Source organism: Chanodichthys erythropterus, chromosome 19 (genome assembly GCF_024489055.1).
Source record: "Chanodichthys erythropterus isolate Z2021 chromosome 19, ASM2448905v1, whole genome shotgun sequence".
NCBI classification, from domain to species: Eukaryota; Metazoa; Chordata; class Actinopteri; order Cypriniformes; family Xenocyprididae; genus Chanodichthys; species Chanodichthys erythropterus.
In genome coordinates, this window is record NC_090239.1 from 22,508,111 (window position 1) to 22,526,557 (window position 18,447).

At 34.3% G+C, this 18,447-nt stretch overlaps 1 protein-coding gene across 3 annotated transcripts in view; it reads right to left on the bottom strand.

Annotated features, from left to right (window-relative positions):
- Positions 1 to 18,447, bottom strand: part of LOC137007496 (putative uncharacterized protein MYH16) — a 70,315-nt gene that overhangs the window by 35,055 nt on the left and 16,813 nt on the right. For 2 of the 3 annotated variants that reach the window (XM_067369017.1, XM_067369016.1), the window contains exons 3-4: positions 17,855 to 18,019; positions 2,244 to 2,450 (exon numbers count right to left, since the gene is read on the bottom strand). In XM_067369017.1, coding sequence (XP_067225118.1) covers positions 2,244 to 2,450; positions 17,855 to 18,019 — 372 coding nt within the window. The remainder of the gene's footprint in view (positions 1 to 2,243; positions 2,451 to 17,854; positions 18,020 to 18,447) is intronic. The other variant, XM_067369018.1, reaches the window with a different exon arrangement.

The following is an 18,447-nucleotide window of genomic DNA, read 5'->3' on the forward strand; positions in this document are numbered from 1 at the left end:
GTCCTATCATGAGAAATAAAGTTCTATTATAAGAAATGAAGTCACAATTAGGAAATAAAGTTGCAATTACCAGAAATAGTCACAGGAGAAATAAAGTCGAAATTACGAGAAATAAAGTTGCAATTCCAAGAAAAAAAAACACAATTACAAGAAATAATCACAGTTATGAAATAAAGTCACAATTACAAGAAACAAAGTCGCAATTACAAGAAATAAGCACAGTTATGAAAAATAAAGTTGCAATTTAAAAAAATAGTCACAATTACGAGACAAAGTTGTCATTGAGAAATAAAGTCACAATTACGAGAAATAAAGTCACAATTACAGGAAATAAAGTTGTAATTACAAGAAATAGTCACAGTTATGAGAAATAAAGTCAAAATTACAAGATATAAAGTTCCAATTATGAGAAATAAAGTCACAATTACTAGAAACAAAGTTTTAATATAAGAAAAAAGTCACAATTTCAAGAAATAAAGTCCCAATATGAAAAGTAAAGTTTCAATTACGAAAGTTGCAATTTCATTACAAAAAGAACTGACTTTATATGTGGCAGATGTGATTTGTTTCAACAATGACATGAGGGACTAACGTAGGACGTGTGTGTGTGTGTGTGTGTGTGTGTGTGTGTGTGTGTGTGTGTGTGTTTGGGCCGATTGGAGCTTTGAGAAGCAGATGTAAAGCAGAAGGTTAGAGAAGCTCCTCGAATGCTTTCATCCTGATACTACAGCTGTCATTTCACTTCCCTCTGAACTCAAATAGACATAAACGAGAAGTATGAGCAGACAAATATCCCCACACATCTGCAGTTACTGTACATTGTTAAGAGATGAGACAAAATTATAATTGGAAAAATTATGGACTATGTGCTGTAATTGAAAGGCAGCACACCTAGCTTGAATTAGAAGTCAGCACTGCTTTATGAAGTGCAGTTAAGGTAACAATTATTATGATCATGTCACAATGCCTAAGGAACTTATTATATTTTTGAACATTTCTAGGGTTTTGTTTTCAATTTAGAAACAATGAAAACTGAATGTCACACTCTTAAATTTGCAATTTGTGTCTGAGTAGAGGTCACACATGAATTCACCCACAGTTTTGCTATGGCAACAAATGGACTACAAACCGTTTCCACTTGAAGAGTAAAAGAGCAAACAAGCTGTACAGGTCTGGTCTTGTGTATGTTACTGTTACCGCCAAGATCTTATACTTTTAGCATGGATAGTATGTCATCCAAACACCTACTAAAGGATCCTGACAATTGCTGACAGAACAACCCTAACCAGATGTAATATTTACATCTAATTTCAAATGTAAATTGTAAGATAAAGTTGCACTTAATAAATAGTCAAACTTAGAAGTCAAATTTGTAAGATAAAAAATGTGCAATTATGAAAAACTTGCAACTGTGACAGTCGCAAATTACAAAAAATAAATTTGCAATTAGGAGAAATATAGTCAGTTACAAGTTACAAGACAAAGTTGCAATCACTAGAAATAAATTTCACAATAAAATATAAAATTGCAATTATGGGAATTCCATTTAGAAGAAATCGTCACAATTAGGAGAAGTCATTTGTAGGATAAACATTTGCAATTATGAAAAATTGTTGCAACTGTGACAAAGTTGCCATTACAAGAAATAAAGTTGCAATTATGAGAAATATAGTCAATATTATGAGCTATAAAGTCGCAATTACAAAATATAAAATAGCCATTATGAGCAATTCGCAATTATGAGAAGATAAATACAGTAGTTGCAATTATGAGAAATAAAGTTGCAATTACAAGAAGTCATATTTGTAAGATAAACATTTGCAATTATGAAAAATAGGTCTTTTCAAAAAGTCTCAATATGAAAAGTATTGTTGCAATTATGAGAAATAAAACCCTAATTGTAAGACACAAAGTCACTTTTAGACATAAACCAGCTTCCTCAATTGTTCCATGATTTTCGTTTTTCCTGAATGTTTTCAAATGCATACTTTCAAGTTTTAAAGAAAATAAACAATTCCTTATTATCTGAATATAAAATCTAGATTGGTCCTAACAAAAAGTGTAGCACATCTGCTCCAAAGCATGAAGTATGAAAAATTACAATACACATTCAAATGATATTCTCCAGACTACTAATGATGCATGATTTACAGTGGAAAAACCTCATCGGAGCAGATAATCGCTGCACTGTAAGAGCACAGGTCAAACGGGTGTCAGCCAGAGGGTGTGAACCTCAGTCCTACCTGCTTGTCCTTCTCCACTGAAGTCAGCGTGTTCTCCAGCTCCTCCAGGTCTCGGCGCAGACCACAGCACTCGGCCTCCAGTCTCTGACGCTGGGAGGCCAGCTGAGCGGCGGCGCCCTCCTCCTCCTCCAGGCGCTCCTCCAGTCCCACCACCTGTGCCTCCAGATGCTCACAGCGCTGCTCGGCCCGCTGGAGCCTCTCCTGCTCCTGCTCCGGGGAGGACGAGAGAGACAGAGGACGCTGATGAGTCTCACCCTTCCCTTCACATTGCATTCAGCCTCAGGGGACCAACTTCAGAGGGTGATGACAGGGAAAAGAGCAACAAAAGAGGCTCAAAGTGTAAAGCAGCAGCTGAGCTCTTCACAATTGTCCTGTGATCAGAAGACAGCGGCTTCTAAAAGCATGAGAAGGAGAAAAAAACGAACTTGCCACAGGATCCTGACAACAGCTGTAAGAACAAACCTCACCAAATTTCGTATTTACATCAAATTTCGAATGAAAGTCACTATTTCTTATAAATGCAACTTTATTTTTCATAGTTGTCACAATTAAGAGAAGTCATATTTGTAGGATAAAGATTTGCAATCATGAGAAATACAGTCACAATTACAAAAAATAGAGTCCCAGTATGAGAAATAAGATTGCAATTACGAGATATAAAGATGCAATCATGAGGAATGTCATCACAAATAAAGAAATACAGTCACAATTACCAGGGGAAAAAGATGCAATTACGAGAAATAAAGTCGCAATTATGATAAATATAGTTGTAATTATGATAAATATAATCACAGTTGCGAGAAATAAAGTGGCAATTTCGAGAAATCGTCACAAATACAAGAAATAGTCACAATTATGAGAAATTTAGTTGCAATTACGAGAAAGGCACAATTACCAGAAATATAGCAGCAATTACAATAAATATAGTTGCAATTATGAGAAATACAGTCACAATTACAAAAAATAGTCACATTTACAAGAGATATAGTCATAATTACAAGAAATAATCACAATTACGAGAAATATAGTCACAATTACAAGAAATATAGTCGCACTTCCGAGAAGTATAGTCACAATTACAAAAATAGTCACAATTATAAGAAATTGTTGCAATTACGAGAAATACAGTCATAATTACAAGAAATATAGGGCCCTATAATACACCCAGCGCAATGCGACGCAAGGCACAGCGCAAGTGTGTTTGCTAGTTTGCGTCCGGCGCCATTCATGTTTTCCCGTTCAGCGCCACGTCCTTAAATTAGTAAATGCATTTGCGCAGTTAGTGCGCCCATTTGCGTGCTGGTCTAAAAAAGAGGTGTGTTCAGGCGCATTGCTATTTTAAGGAGCTGAAAATAGACTGCGCCATAGACCAACTCAAACCTGGACTAAAGTCTAAAGTCAGTGGCACAATATTTTTTGGTTAGAGCGCATTGGTAGAAACTGCACCTCTGGGCGCGTCCACAGTGCGCGTTGACTTTGCGTATTACACACAGGGATGCGCATCACACAAACATGCCAAATATTAAAAACAAAAGGATTACAGTGTAAAAGAATATTATTGTGTAGGCTACATAAATATAAAAATGTAATGATGAATAGTCATGGCGTGTATTAGAATTAAGCTACCTCAATTCAGCCTATTACTACTTATAATGATGAACAAAATTGGCTAATTAATTGAACAATCGTGCCAATACACACACATATATATTAACTGACTCATCGCGCGGAGCTATTTGAAAGCCTGCATTTGCAAGCCCGCTTTAACTTCGCGCACGAGCAGATCGGTTTCTTCGCTTGAAAAGCGTTCAGCTTTTCCGCCAACAAATTCCGCCAGGTAAATAGCAATCCGCCATGGTGCGAGCGCATCTCGCTCTTAAAGGGAATGGGAGATGACACTCTGATTGGTTTATTGAACGTTACACCCATTACTCATTAAGAGAATAGGGACAATTTCAAAAATGCGCCCCGGCGCACGGACCGTTTTTCCGTCGTAAAAATAGCAAAAGTGGATTTGGACACGCCCTGAGTGCACCTGCGGCGTGCGCTTCACACTTTGCGTTTAGATCGTTAAAATAGGGCCCATAGTCACAATTATGAGAAATATAGTCATTGTCACCGCCAATAGCCTAGTGGTAAGTGCACCGACATTTCGCGCAAATGCGTTCACGGTGACCTGAGTTTGATTCCAGTCTCGAGGTCCTTTGCCGATCCTGCCCCCCCCTCTCTGCCCAATGCTTTCCTGTCTGCGCTCTACTGTCCTCTCCAAATAAAGGCACACAAAGCCCATAAATATAACTTTAAAAAAAAACAAATACAGTCGCAATTATAAGAAATATAGATGCAATTACAAGAAATACAGTCACAGTTACGAGAAAGATGCAATTATGAGAAATAAAGTCACAATCACAAGAAATAGTAACAGTTATGAGAAATAAAGTTGCAATTACAAGAAATAAAGTCACAATTACGGGAAATAAAGTTGCAAGCATGAGAAATATAGTCACAATTACAAAAAAATACTTGCATTTACAAGAAATAGTTGCATTTATGAGAAATATAGTCACAATTAAAAGAAATAAAGTCACTATTACAACAAATAGAGTCGCAATCACTGGAAATAATGTTGCAATTACAATAAACTCGCAATCATTAGAAAAATAGTGTCAATTACAAGAAAAAGTCCCATCGTGACAAATAAAGTTGCAATTACAGATAAATAAAGAAATATGAGAAATAAAGTGACCTTCTTCAACAGCCTCAGGCGACGAACTTTCAGATGGTGATGACAGGAAAAAGAGCAACAAAAGAGGCTTAAAGTGTAAAGCCTCGTATCCAGCAGCTGAGCTCTTCACAACTGTCCTGTGATCTGAAGACAGCGACTTCTAAAAGCCTGAAAAGGACAAAATGAACTTCCCCCGACAAAACGGATCATTTATCAAACTAGTCCCAACAGGACATAAAAAGCTCTGCTTTCTGATCTCTCGTCAGAAACTTGTACTTAGATACGCATCATCATCACTAAAGTATCTGTACCAAGTTAAAAACACACAAATATGAGGGTCCTTGCAAAGTTGGCACTGGACACGCTATGCATATTTTTTCCATAAAAATGGTTGTTGTGCTCTGAATTCAATCATCCTGACAAGTGCCCCCACTCATTCATGTTTGACTAGTTAGTAAAGCTCCATTTATAACACTCGATTATCAATTAAGACATGAATGGTAGTGTTACATGATCAACTGCAATATATTTGTCTAAGCAGCACAACAGGGAAAGACATAACAACGTCGGTTCAATATTTGTATGCTTTGTCATGAATAAAAGTCAATTTTACATTCTATTTCTAATGCCATCTGTTAAGTGTGTACTTAAAAGATACTTGTATCCATTTTTTGTAGATGATCTGCAAAACACATGCGGTATGGAAATGGCAAGGTGTAAAATGGTATGGGATGATTCATTCATTAAACACTATGCATTGTTCCACTTGCAAACAGTAATTAGTGATGTTTGCTAAGGCACCGCTATTATTTCCAACCGGCAGATGATTAAACAGTGGGGAAAAAATCCCAGACTTGGATGAAGGATGGACTCTGAGTACTATCTAGGGAATATCATACTTGGGAGTGTGCTCTTTTGACTTTTACCAATAAAAAAGTCCTAGCAATGTCCTAACAACTGCACAGCAACCTATTACACACTCAGAGTATAACAATGCTCTCACAACCATCCACAACACCCAAGCATTGTTTTGCACTGGCAAACATGCTCACATCTTTTTCAGCTATTTTTGCAGTTCTGAAATTATGCAATTACTCTTTAACATAAATGATATAGTTATAAGATATAAAGTCACTACTTCTTATAAATGCATCTTTATTTTTTGCAATTGTCACAATTATGAGGTCATATTTGTAAGATAAATACTTGCAATTATGAAAAATAGTTGCAATTATGAGACATGAAGTCATAACTTTGCAATTATGACAAAGTTGCAATCATGAGAAATTCAGTCACAATTACGAGGAAAAAAAGATGCAATTACGAGAAATAGACACAATTACAAGTAATATAGTTGCAATTAAGAGAAATATAGTCACAATTACAAGAAATAGTCACAATTACAAGAAATCTAGTTGCAATTATGAAAAATAGTCACAATTACAAGAAATATAGCCATAATTACAAAAAATAGACACAATTATGAGAAATAGTCAATTATGAGAAATAAAGATGCAATTACGAGAAATATAGTCACATTTATGATAACAGTTGCAATTACAAGAAATATAGTTGCAATTACAATAAATATGTAGTCACAATTGAAAGGAATATAGTGACAATTACGAAAAAACATAGTAACAATTAAGATAAAGGCACAATTACAAGAAATCTAGGTGCAATTACGAAAAAATAGTCACAATTACAAGAAATATAGGCACAATTAAAAGAAATATAGACACAATTATGAGAAATAGTCAATTACGAGAAATAAAGATGCAATTAAAAGAAATAAAGTTGCAATTATGAGAAATATAGACACAATTATAAGAAACAGTTGCAATTATAAGAAATATAGTCGCAATTACAAGAAATATAGTTGCAATTATGAAAAAGTCAATTACGAGAAATAAAGTCACAATTATGAGAAATACAGTTGCAATTACAATAAATATATAGTCACAATTGAAAGGAATATAGTGACAATTACGAAAAAAACATAGTAACAATTAAGATAAAGGCACAATTACAAGAAATCTAGGTGCAATTACGAAAAAATAGTCACAATTACAAGAAATATAGACACAATTATGAGAAATAGTCAATTACGAGAAATAAAGATGCAATTACAAGAAATAAAGTTGCAATTATGAGAAATATAGACACAATTATGATAACAGTTGCAATTACAAGAAATATAGTTGCAATTACAATAACTATATAGTCACAATTGAAAGGAATATAGTGACAATTACGAAAAAACATAGTAACAATTAAGATAAAGGCACAATTACAAGAAATCTAGGTGCAATTACGAAAAAATAGTCACAATTACAAGAAATATAGACACAATTATGAGAAATAGTCAATTACGAGAAATAAAGATGCAATTAAAAGAAATAAAGTTGCAATTATGAGAAATATAGACACAATTATAAGAAACAGTTGCAATTATAAGAAATATAGTCGCAATTACAAGAAATATAGTTGCAATTATGAAAAAGTCAATTACGAGAAATAAAGTCACAATTATGAGAAATACAGTTGCAATTACAATAAATATATAGTCACAATTGAAAGGAATATAGTGACAATTACGAAAAAAACATAGTAACAATTAAGATAAAGGCACAATTACAAGAAATCTAGGTGCAATTACGAAAAAATAGTCACAATTACAAGAAATATAGACACAATTATGAGAAATAGTCAATTACGAGAAATAAAGATGCAATTACAAGAAATAAAGTTGCAATTATGAGAAATATAGACACAATTATGATAACAGTTGCAATTACAAGAAATATAGTTGCAATTACAATAACTATATAGTCACAATTGAAAGGAATATAGTGACAATTACGAAAAAACATAGTAACAATTAAGATAAAGGCACAATTACAAGAAATCTAGGTGCAATTACGAAAAAATAGTCACAATTACAAGAAATATAGACACAATTATGAGAAATAGTCAATTACGAGAAATAAAGATGCAATTAAAAGAAATAAAGTTGCAATTATGAGAAATATAGACACAATTATGATAACAGTTGCAATTACAAGAAATATAGTTGCAATTACAATAACTATATAGTCACAATTGAAAGGAATATAGTGACAATTACGAAAAAACATAGTAACAATTAAGATAAAGGCACAATTACAAGAAATCTAGGTGCAATTACGAAAAAATAGTCACAATTACAAGAAATATAGACACAATTATGAGAAATAGTCAATTACGAGAAATAAAGATGCAATTACAAGAAATAAAGTTGCAATTATGAGAAATATAGACACAATTATGATAACAGTTGCAATTACAAGAAATATAGTTGCAATTACAATAACTATATAGTCACAATTGAAAGGAATATAGTGACAATTACGAAAAAACATAGTAACAATTAAGATAAAGGCACAATTACAAGAAATCTAGGTGCAATTACGAAAAAATAGTCACAATTACAAGAAATATAGACACAATTATGAGAAATAGTCAATTACGAGAAATAAAGATGCAATTAAAAGAAATAAAGTTGCAATTATGAGAAATATAGACACAATTACGAGAAACAGTCGCAATTACAAGAAATATAGTTGCAATTATGAAAAAGTCAATTACGAGAAATAAAGTCACAATTATGAGAAATACAGTTGCAATTACGAGAAATAAAGATGCAATTAAAAGAAATACATTGCTTGTAATGGTGACTATTTCTCACAATTTCGACTTGATTTTCTTGTACTCTTTAACATAAATGATCCAGTTCATTATATTAGCATATAAATGCAAGATACAGATTGCAACATTGAGATGTATTCATCTGGCAGACACATTTATCCAAAACAAGTCAACAGTGAAGGGAAGGTAAACATTCTCTGGGAATCAAACCCATGACCTTGGCATCACTGCCACCAAACACATGCATTATCAGGATAACAGACACACGCAGTACCTGATGGAGTGGGATGGATGTGATGAAACTGTCCCAGTCCAGATCCTCGTGCTCAGCTTCTACCTGCTGTTCATCAGAGAGGGAGCGACGGACAGACGCAACCTGACAAACTCCATCCATCTCTGCGCAGCAGCAGTGATTTCAGCAGAGCTGAGCGGGACGCCCTCCTCCCTGTGTGTCTAACAGCTGGACGCCTCCTGTATTTTTTCTCCAGCTGTTGAACGGACCCTATCGAGGGTGTAATTCATCCACTGCCGGCTTCGTTCATAAGTCCTGCCCCGGTCTAACACAAACAGGTACTCATGTTTGGGCCGAGGTGTAGAATAACAAACTGTGTGATGTCACTATCTGTCACGAAAGCGCTCATATTTTTCGAAAGATTAAAGCAAGTGTACGAGAAATGGCGTAGCCAATGATTTGTGGTCTCTCTCGTGCATTTATTTAACAAACGAATCCATGCCTACAGTCTGGAAAATGTCTGTGAGTGTCAGAAGAACAAAGCTATTATTGTAATCTATGTAAAAATCTGTTTGCCATTCATTTTCTACATGATTCGCCAGACAAAACACTCTGCACTCAGACATCAACCATTTACATCAACTACAGGTGAACCAAGAAGCATTACTGGCTGACACTGATTATATCTCAACAGGTGTGACTGAATCAACACATGCAATCTATAGTTTTTGGTGAACTGCATACCCAACTACATACCATACATGTGATTTATGGCCTAACACCCACTCAAAACACTGGCTGAGACTCAACTGCGCAGAGTTTCAGACAAAATAATGGTGACCATTATGGCTGCCTCTTCATGAAACTCAATGCTAATCATCACACACAGATGATGCACGGACATTAACGCCTTCACAATCTGCTTCAAATATGAACATAAATTATAGCAGGCAACATTTTAATCTTCCCACTTTCACAATGAATGAATATCATGAATATCAATCATGATTTCTGAAGGATCATGTGACACTGAAGACTGGAGTAATGATGCTGAAAATTCAGCTTTGATCACAGGAATAAATTACACTTTACCATATATTCACATAGAAAACAGCTGATTTACATTGTAAAAATATAATTTTATTAACTGAAATTTTTCATTTCAATGAACTCAATATTCAAAAACCAGGAAACTTACTTTTTTAAGTTCAACCAACAATTCTTCTTTTGTGTATGCATGTATATATATATATATATATATATATATATATAGTTGTAAAAAATGAATTCTTAGAATTTTAGCTTACTTCATTTCTTTCCACTGTCTATTAAAAGTGTCTATTACGCACTGCCACAAAGTCTTGATCCATTTATAGACAAAATCAATTTTTAATCAATTTTTTATTCGTTGCTTTTATTGTTATTATTTCTTATGCACTTACTGTGATAATTTTATGTAATTGCAAAGCACTTTGAATTACCATGAAAGGTGTATGAAATGTGCTGCTAAATAAATAAACTCGCCTTGCTTCGCCAAATGTTATCAATCTTAATCTGATCAACTTTTATTTAAAAAATGTATTTTATAAAATCCCTGGCATGAACCCAACCTTTTGCCCTACATAACAGCAGAAACTGCTTTTCCCTCGTCTGAAGATTAAAGATAACGATCGCTTCTTTAGTCTTCATAATAGCCCTCATTCAACAAGTTCAGCGTCCAGTCTATAATATAAGCTGAACTTATATTTGTATAGGACATTAGAGAGCAGCTCTGAGAGGTTACACGTTCACTGAGGTTCTTGAGATGTTTCTCTGAATATAAGAGGACAAGAGAAACAAACTCTGACTCGACCCTTCAATGCTTCCAAAAGAGGGTTTTCACAGCAATGCCATAGAAGTTCTTTAAGTGATCTTTAAGTGATCAGTTCTTAAAAGAACCATTTTTTCTTAGTGTGAAGAACATTTTAATAATCTAATGAAACTTTTTCCACTATAAAAAACCTTTTGTTCATTTCCATGGGACCATCGATGTCAATAAAGCACCTTTATTTTTAAGAGTGTAAGAACTTCAGAAAACACAGATCTATTAGACCACATCGTTTTTTCCTAGAGAAGCTGTTTTTATGCAACTCATTAAGTGCGGAAAAACTTCTAAATAGCTGTAAATATATAGAAAGTGTGGATAAAAGGTTGTCAGTTAAAACAAAGAATTACTCTAAACAATAACTCCTCAGTACAGCTGTGTTGGGTGATTACAGCAGACGACAATCATCTGTTGATATCAAACTGCTGTTTAATGAGAATGCTGACAAATGGCTTTTCTTTTGCATATCATTGTAAAACAATTTACATAATCATCTTTGATATAAGAAATGCATTGATCTATAGAGGTTTAGCTTTAGCCCATTATAAGCATTTGAACATTTTTGCATTTAACTCCACAAAAGTCATATGAAACATCAGTAAATAGATGTTTGTCTTGCACTAGTAAGCCTATTAGGATTTTACCATATCTTAATCTGCTTTCAATTACTTTAATTAGATTCTTGGCTCAAAAGTGATTAGTTAATGACTGATAATGGGCATTTAACTGCCATATGAAAGTGTTGTCATAGAAGGTTGTACAGCACACATGAGGTTTGTGTATCACACTTTCCTCTGAAAGAAGAGACGGGCCTCATTCACAAATCCAGTCCTGGAACTACACAAGCACTCCAGACCTTAACTTTTTTCCACATGCTTAAGTAGGGCTTCCCAGTGTTTCTGGAGAAATGTGCCACTTCTTTCACATTATCAGTTATTAGATGGTAGGCTAAAAATAGTGCAGTAAGCATTTAACTTTGCCTTTTTGCTGAGATCTTCATTTAAAGTTGGATAATATGGTAGCTTATTTCTGCCATGGAATAAAAATATAAAAAAGGTAATTCTGAGTTTACATCTTGCAATTCTGAATTTTTCCTTGGAATTCTGAGTTTACATCCTGCAATTCTGACTTTTTCCTTGGAATTCTGAGTTTACATCCTGCAATTCTGTCTTTTTCCTTGGAATTCTGAGATTACATCCTGCAATTCTGACTTTTTCCTCGGAATTCTAAGTTTACATCTTGCAATTCTGAATTTTTCCTTGGAATTCTGAGTTTACATCCTGCAATTCTGACTTTTCCTCTGAATTTTGAGTTTACAACTCGCAAATTCTAACTTTTTCCTCGGAATTCTGAGTTTACATCTCCCAATTCTGAAATTTTCTTTGGAATTCTGAGTTTACATCTTGTGATTCTGACTTTTTCCTTGGAATTCTGAGTTTACATATCCCAATTCTGAAATTTTCTTTGGAATTCTGAGTTTACATCCTGCAATTCTGACTCTTTCTTTGGAATTCTGAGTTTACATCTCCCGTTTCTGACTTTTTCCTCGGAATTCTGAGTTTACAACTCGCAAATTCTGACTTTTTCCTCGGAATTCCGAGTTTACAACTCGCAAATTCTGACTTTTTCCTTGGAATTCTGAGTTTACATCTCCCGTTTCTGACATTTTCCTCGGAATTCTGAGTTTACAACTCGCAAATTCTGACTTTTTCCTTGGAATTCTGAGTTTACATCTTGTAATTCTGAATTGTTTTCCTTGGAATTCTGAGTTTACATCCTGCAATTCTGACTTTTTATTCTGACTTTTTCTATGGAATTCTGGGTTTACATCTCCCAATTCTGAAATTTTCCTTGGAATTCTGAATTTACATCTTGTAATTCTGACTTTTTATTCTGACTTTTTCCTTGGAATTCTGAGTTTACGTCCTGCAATTCTGACTTTTTCCTCAGAATTCTGAGTTTAAATCTCCCAATTCTGACTTTTTCCTCAGAATTCTGAGTTTACATCTCCCAAATCTGACTTTTTCCTTGAAATTCTGAGTTTACAACTCACAAATTCTAACTTATTCTTCTGAACTCTGAATTTACATCTCACAATTCAGAATTTTTCCTCTAAATTCTGAATTTACATCTCACAATTTTGACTTTTTTTCTCAGAAATGACTTTACATCTAGAAATTGGGACTTTCCTCAGAATTGTGAGTCTAGATCACATAACTGCAAGATATAAACTCACAATTATGAGAAAAAATCAGAACTGTGAGATTAAATTTTACCCTTTTTTTTATATTTTTTTAATTCCGCAGCAGAAATAAGCTTCCATAGGATACTAATTGAAGTAGCTGCAACAGTATTTCTGAATTCACAGAACTAAAACCAAAAGTATATGACAAGAAACAAAGAGACAAAATGAGGCAGACAGTCATAAGCTGTCAGGAAATGTCGAAACGGCTGTATAAATCTGCACTCGATTTGGTCATTTGGAAGTTATTGGTGATATTAATAGATTCCAGGCTTCTGTCCATCACAGAGTGGAAGAAAACAGCTTGAATTAACTGTGCTAAACTCTTGAGTCACGCAAAAAGATCTGTGCTCAAATGAGTGCCCTAAATATGATGTTAAAAATGTGAAGTGTGGCTTTAAATAATGTACTCTCTGATAAGACCCAATTAATCTAGTGTATCTTACCCAGCAATCAGTGGTTGTGAACTGACAGCAGGGGACGGATGAATTATGGCTGTGTGAATCTGGATCGGGTGTAATTACAGCAGAGAGATGGGAATGGAATCATGGAGGACCACGGAAAGGGCCCATTTTCCAAGAACACTGGAAATATACAAGATCAGCCAGAATAACCTTATACCGGGTCAAATGCATGATTCATAAACACCTGACATAAAATATTCTATTGTATCAGCATTTGTTCACAGTTTGTGTTAAATTGATATCCCTGCACACAGAACAGGACAAAACTCTGACCCTTTCTGATCGCTATCCAAAAATACAAAAACTGTTTCATTATCTTGAGCCAGAAACTGACGCTGTATCTTCTGACCAAGCAGCAGAAAGATATTTTACTCATAAATCACGTTTTTACTGCCAGGTAAAGGTGCAAAAAAAAATCAGAAGACACCTGACCTGTCATATTCAGTAAAAGATAATGACTGACAATAAACTTTAATGATTGTATCATTAAGTCTCCTAAAATATCAGATAATTTGACCTATGTATGACAAGGCGAGATTAGGTCCTAAGTAAAATGTCATGTAGTGCGACTTCCTAAAAAATCATTATATTTATGAATTAATAATAGAGCTGTGTGATTCTGGATAAATAGAGAATCACAGTGTTTCATTTAAAATAGAGATCACGATTCTGAATATATAAATAACAAAATAACATATAACTTACTAGACATTCTGACAAAATGTTAATTGATACAGTCTATTTAAAAATATATATTTGATTCATTTTTAAAAAGATCGGTTTGAGTGAATAATTCAGTGACTCGCTCAAAAGGCTTCTCTTGTTTCATTACCGGATGAATAATTTTTAAACAAATCTCTTGAATGAATGATTGAATGACTCACTCATAAAGACTTCACTTGTTTCATTACTGGGTGAATCAGTGTTTTTGAACAAATCTCTTGAATGAATGATTGAATGACTCACGCATAAAGACTTCACTTGTTTCATTACTGGGTGAATCAGTGTTTTTGAACAAATCTCTTGAATGAATGATTGAATGACTCACGCATAAAGACTTCACTTGTTTCATTACTGGGTGAATCAGTGTTTTTGAACAAATCTCTTGAATGAATGATTCAATGACACACTCACAAAAACTTCTCTTGTTTCAATACTGGGTGAATCAGTGTTTTTAAACAAATCTCTTGAATGAATGATTGAATGACTCACTCATAAAGTCTTCACTTGTTTCATTACTGGGTGAATCAGTGTTTTTAAACAAATCTCTTGAATGAATGATTGAATGACTCACTCATAAAGACTTCACTTGTTTCATTACTGGGTGAATTAGTGTTTTTGAACAAATCTCTTGAATGAATGATTGAATGACTCACTCATAAAGACTTCACTTGTTTCATTACTGGGTGAATCAGTGTTTTTGAACAAATCTCTTGAATGAATGATTCAATGACACACTCACAAAAACTTCTCTTGTTTCAATACTGGATGAATAATTTTTGAACAAATCTCTTAAATGAATGATTCAATGACTCACTCAATAGACTTCACTTGTTTCATTACTGGATGAATCATTTTTGAACAAATCTCTTGAATGAATGATTCAATGACTCATTTAAAAGACTTCACTTGTTTCATTACTGGATGAATCAGTGTTTTTGAACGAATCTCTTGAATGAATGATTCAATGACACACTCACAAATACTTCTCTTGTTTCATTACTGGATAATTCATTTTTGAACAAATCTCTTAAATGAATGATTCAATGACTCACTCAAAAGACTTCACTTGTTTCATTACTGGATGAATCATTTTTGTACAAATCTCTTGAATGAATGATTCAATGACTCATTTAAAAGACTTCACTTGTTTCATTACTGAATGATTCAGTTATTTTGAACAAATCTCTTGAATGAATGATTCAATGACTCATTTAAAAGACTTCACTTGTTTCATTACTAAATGATTCAGTGTTTTTGAACAAATCTCTAGATTGAATGATTCAATGACTCACTTATAACAGCTTGTTCGAGATGCATCGGTGCTGTGTAGACCAATCGGTGTATGACATCAAAGTACAGCAAGAGCGATTCAAAAGTATAAAGAGTCATATGCTCTCCAATCGCTCTCGCTGTACTTTGATGTCATACGGCGATCAGTCTGCGTAGCGCCGATGCATCTCGAACAAGCCATAAAGACTTCACTTGTTTCATTACTGGATGAATAATTTTTAAACAAATCTCTTGAATGAGTGATTGAATGACTCACTCATAAAGACTTCACTTGTTTCATTACTGGGTGAATCAGTGTTTTTGAACAAATCTCTTGAATGAATGATTCAATGACACACTCACAAAAACTTCTCTTGTTTCAATACTGGATGAATAATTTTTGAACAAATCTCTTAAATGAATGATTCAATGACTCACTCAAAAGACTTCACTTGTTTCATTACTGGATGAATCATTTTTGAACAAATCTCTTGAATGAATGATTCAATGACTCATTTAAAAGACTTCACTTGTTTCATTACTGGATGAATCAGTGTTTTTGAACGAATCTCTTGAATGAATGATTCAATGACACACTCACAAATACTTCTCTTGTTTCATTACTGGATAATTCATTTTTGAACAAATCTCTTAAATGAATGATTCAATGACTCACTCAAAAGACTTCACTTGTTTCATTACTGGATGAATCATTTTTGTACAAATCTCTTGAATGAATGATTCAATGACTCATTTAAAAGACTTCACTTGTTTCATTACTGAATGATTCAGTTATTTTGAACAAATCTCTTGAATGAATGATTCAATGACTCATTTAAAAGACTTCACTTGTTTCATTACTAAATGATTCAGTGTTTTTGAACAAATCTCTAGATTGAATGATTCAATGACTCACTTATAACAGCTTGTTCGAGATGCATCGGTGCTGTGTAGACCAATCGGTGTATGACATCAAAGTACAGCAAGAGCGATTCAAAAGTATAAAGAGTCATATGCTCTCCAATCGCTCTCGCTGTACTTTGATGTCATACGGCGATCAGTCTGCGTAGCACCGATGCATCTCGAACAAGCCATAAAGACTTCACTTGTTTCATTACTGGATGAATCACTGTTTTTTAACTAATCTTTTGAATGAATGATTCAATGACTCACTCAAAAGACTTCACTTATTTCATTACTGGATGAATCAATGTTTTTGAACAAATCTTTTGAATGAATGATTGAATGACTCACTCATAAGACTTCACTTGTTTTATTACCGATACAATATATTTTTTAACAGTCACTTGTTGCCATCTACTGTTGTAACAATCTAATTGATACAATCTTTATTTGAAGCATCAAGTTACTTTCAAAAGGTGATTTACTCTTTTTTGATCACTACCATAGACATCAGTGTTTATATCAGAACTATAAACTTCATCCCAGAACTTCTGTGATCATTTCTGTCAATCTCTGTCATTTAGGAATAAGATTGTGTCACTGTTTGAATCGATATATACTGAAAGACTCAAGCTTGGCTACATACTTTAAAGGTCACTGCATAAAAACCCTTATAAACACGCTTGTTCACTCCATCTGAACTGCAATACGATGATTTACTGAAACAAAGAGAAGCATATGAGAGAAGTGAGCCTCGGACCGAAGCATCTGCTAATGCAATCACCAGCTCAAATCATCCTCTATCTTGGCCGAGCTGCAGCGTGGCATTTCTGCAAGCACTGGCAATATCACCACAATCCCAGACCCTCAGACATATTTCACCCAGCGGGCGACACGAAATCTGTAGTTCAGCAAATAGTGCCGTACTCACTTCCCATGGCTGTGCAAGAGTGGGTGGGCTGTAAAGACACACCATCCCGTCTCTCCATCACAATAAATCTGAATGGCCAGAGCTCAGTCAAGAAATAAAAACAGTCAGTATCAGCTCACAGAAGGAAGGCGGATCTTGCACATTTGCTGAATAACTCAGTCTATGAAAGCATATTATTATGCAGTGTAAACTGTCTACCAGCAGAGTAATAAATAACTACCATAATATGAAACAGCAGGAATAAAAACATATAGAGTCAAGTCCAAAAGTCTGAGAGCACACTGAAACCCATATGATTTAAACTGGAAACAAAAGATTTAGGACTTTAAAAAATTCTAAAAACAAACAAAAGAAGCATTCTGACTTAAATCTTCTCTATAGACAGATATATATATATCTCTATATTTATATATATATATATATATATATATATATATATATATATATATATACAAGCATTTCCACCAGTGCTGTCAGACATAACACCTTATTTAATAAACCTCTCCACAGCTTTGTCTTCTAATTCCTGCACATCATCAAGTCATTACCATCAGTGAGCAGAAAGACTTACAGCACGCATCCGGACGAACACCTCATGTTTCTCCTTGCACAGCTCTGAGTTTTCCCCCTCCAGCTGCCGGACGCGGGACAGCAGTCGATCGGTCTGCTCGATGGCTTTCTTCAGCTCGTCTCGGTCCCTCATCTCTGCCTGAGCTCTGGGCTGCAGTGGATGAACCTGAGCGAAGGAGAAAGGGTTTCTTCAGTCACAGCAGCCCCTCCTGCTCATGGGCCCTTTTTGGCCCGATTCAAAACAAGCCCAAACTCCTTCCACTGATACTGTTCCACTACAATAACTCTCCTGGATCAAACATACTGCTTCAATGTATTGAGTATAGGATAAAAAAGTCAAAAGGAAAAAGCATTAATAGGACTGCATTAAGCAGAAGAGAGGTCGTCTGTTAAAGTAATCGTGTGAAAACGTCACTGATATTCCTATAGAGACTTATTTTGGAAATTCAGTGTCATAAAGCAGGTGCAACTCTGTGTCTGCCACTATAAAGCAGCAAATAGTATACATTATATACAATTCAAGTCAAGTCACCTTTATTTATATAGCGCATTTTACAATGTAAATTGTGTCAAAGCAGCTTTACATTGATAACT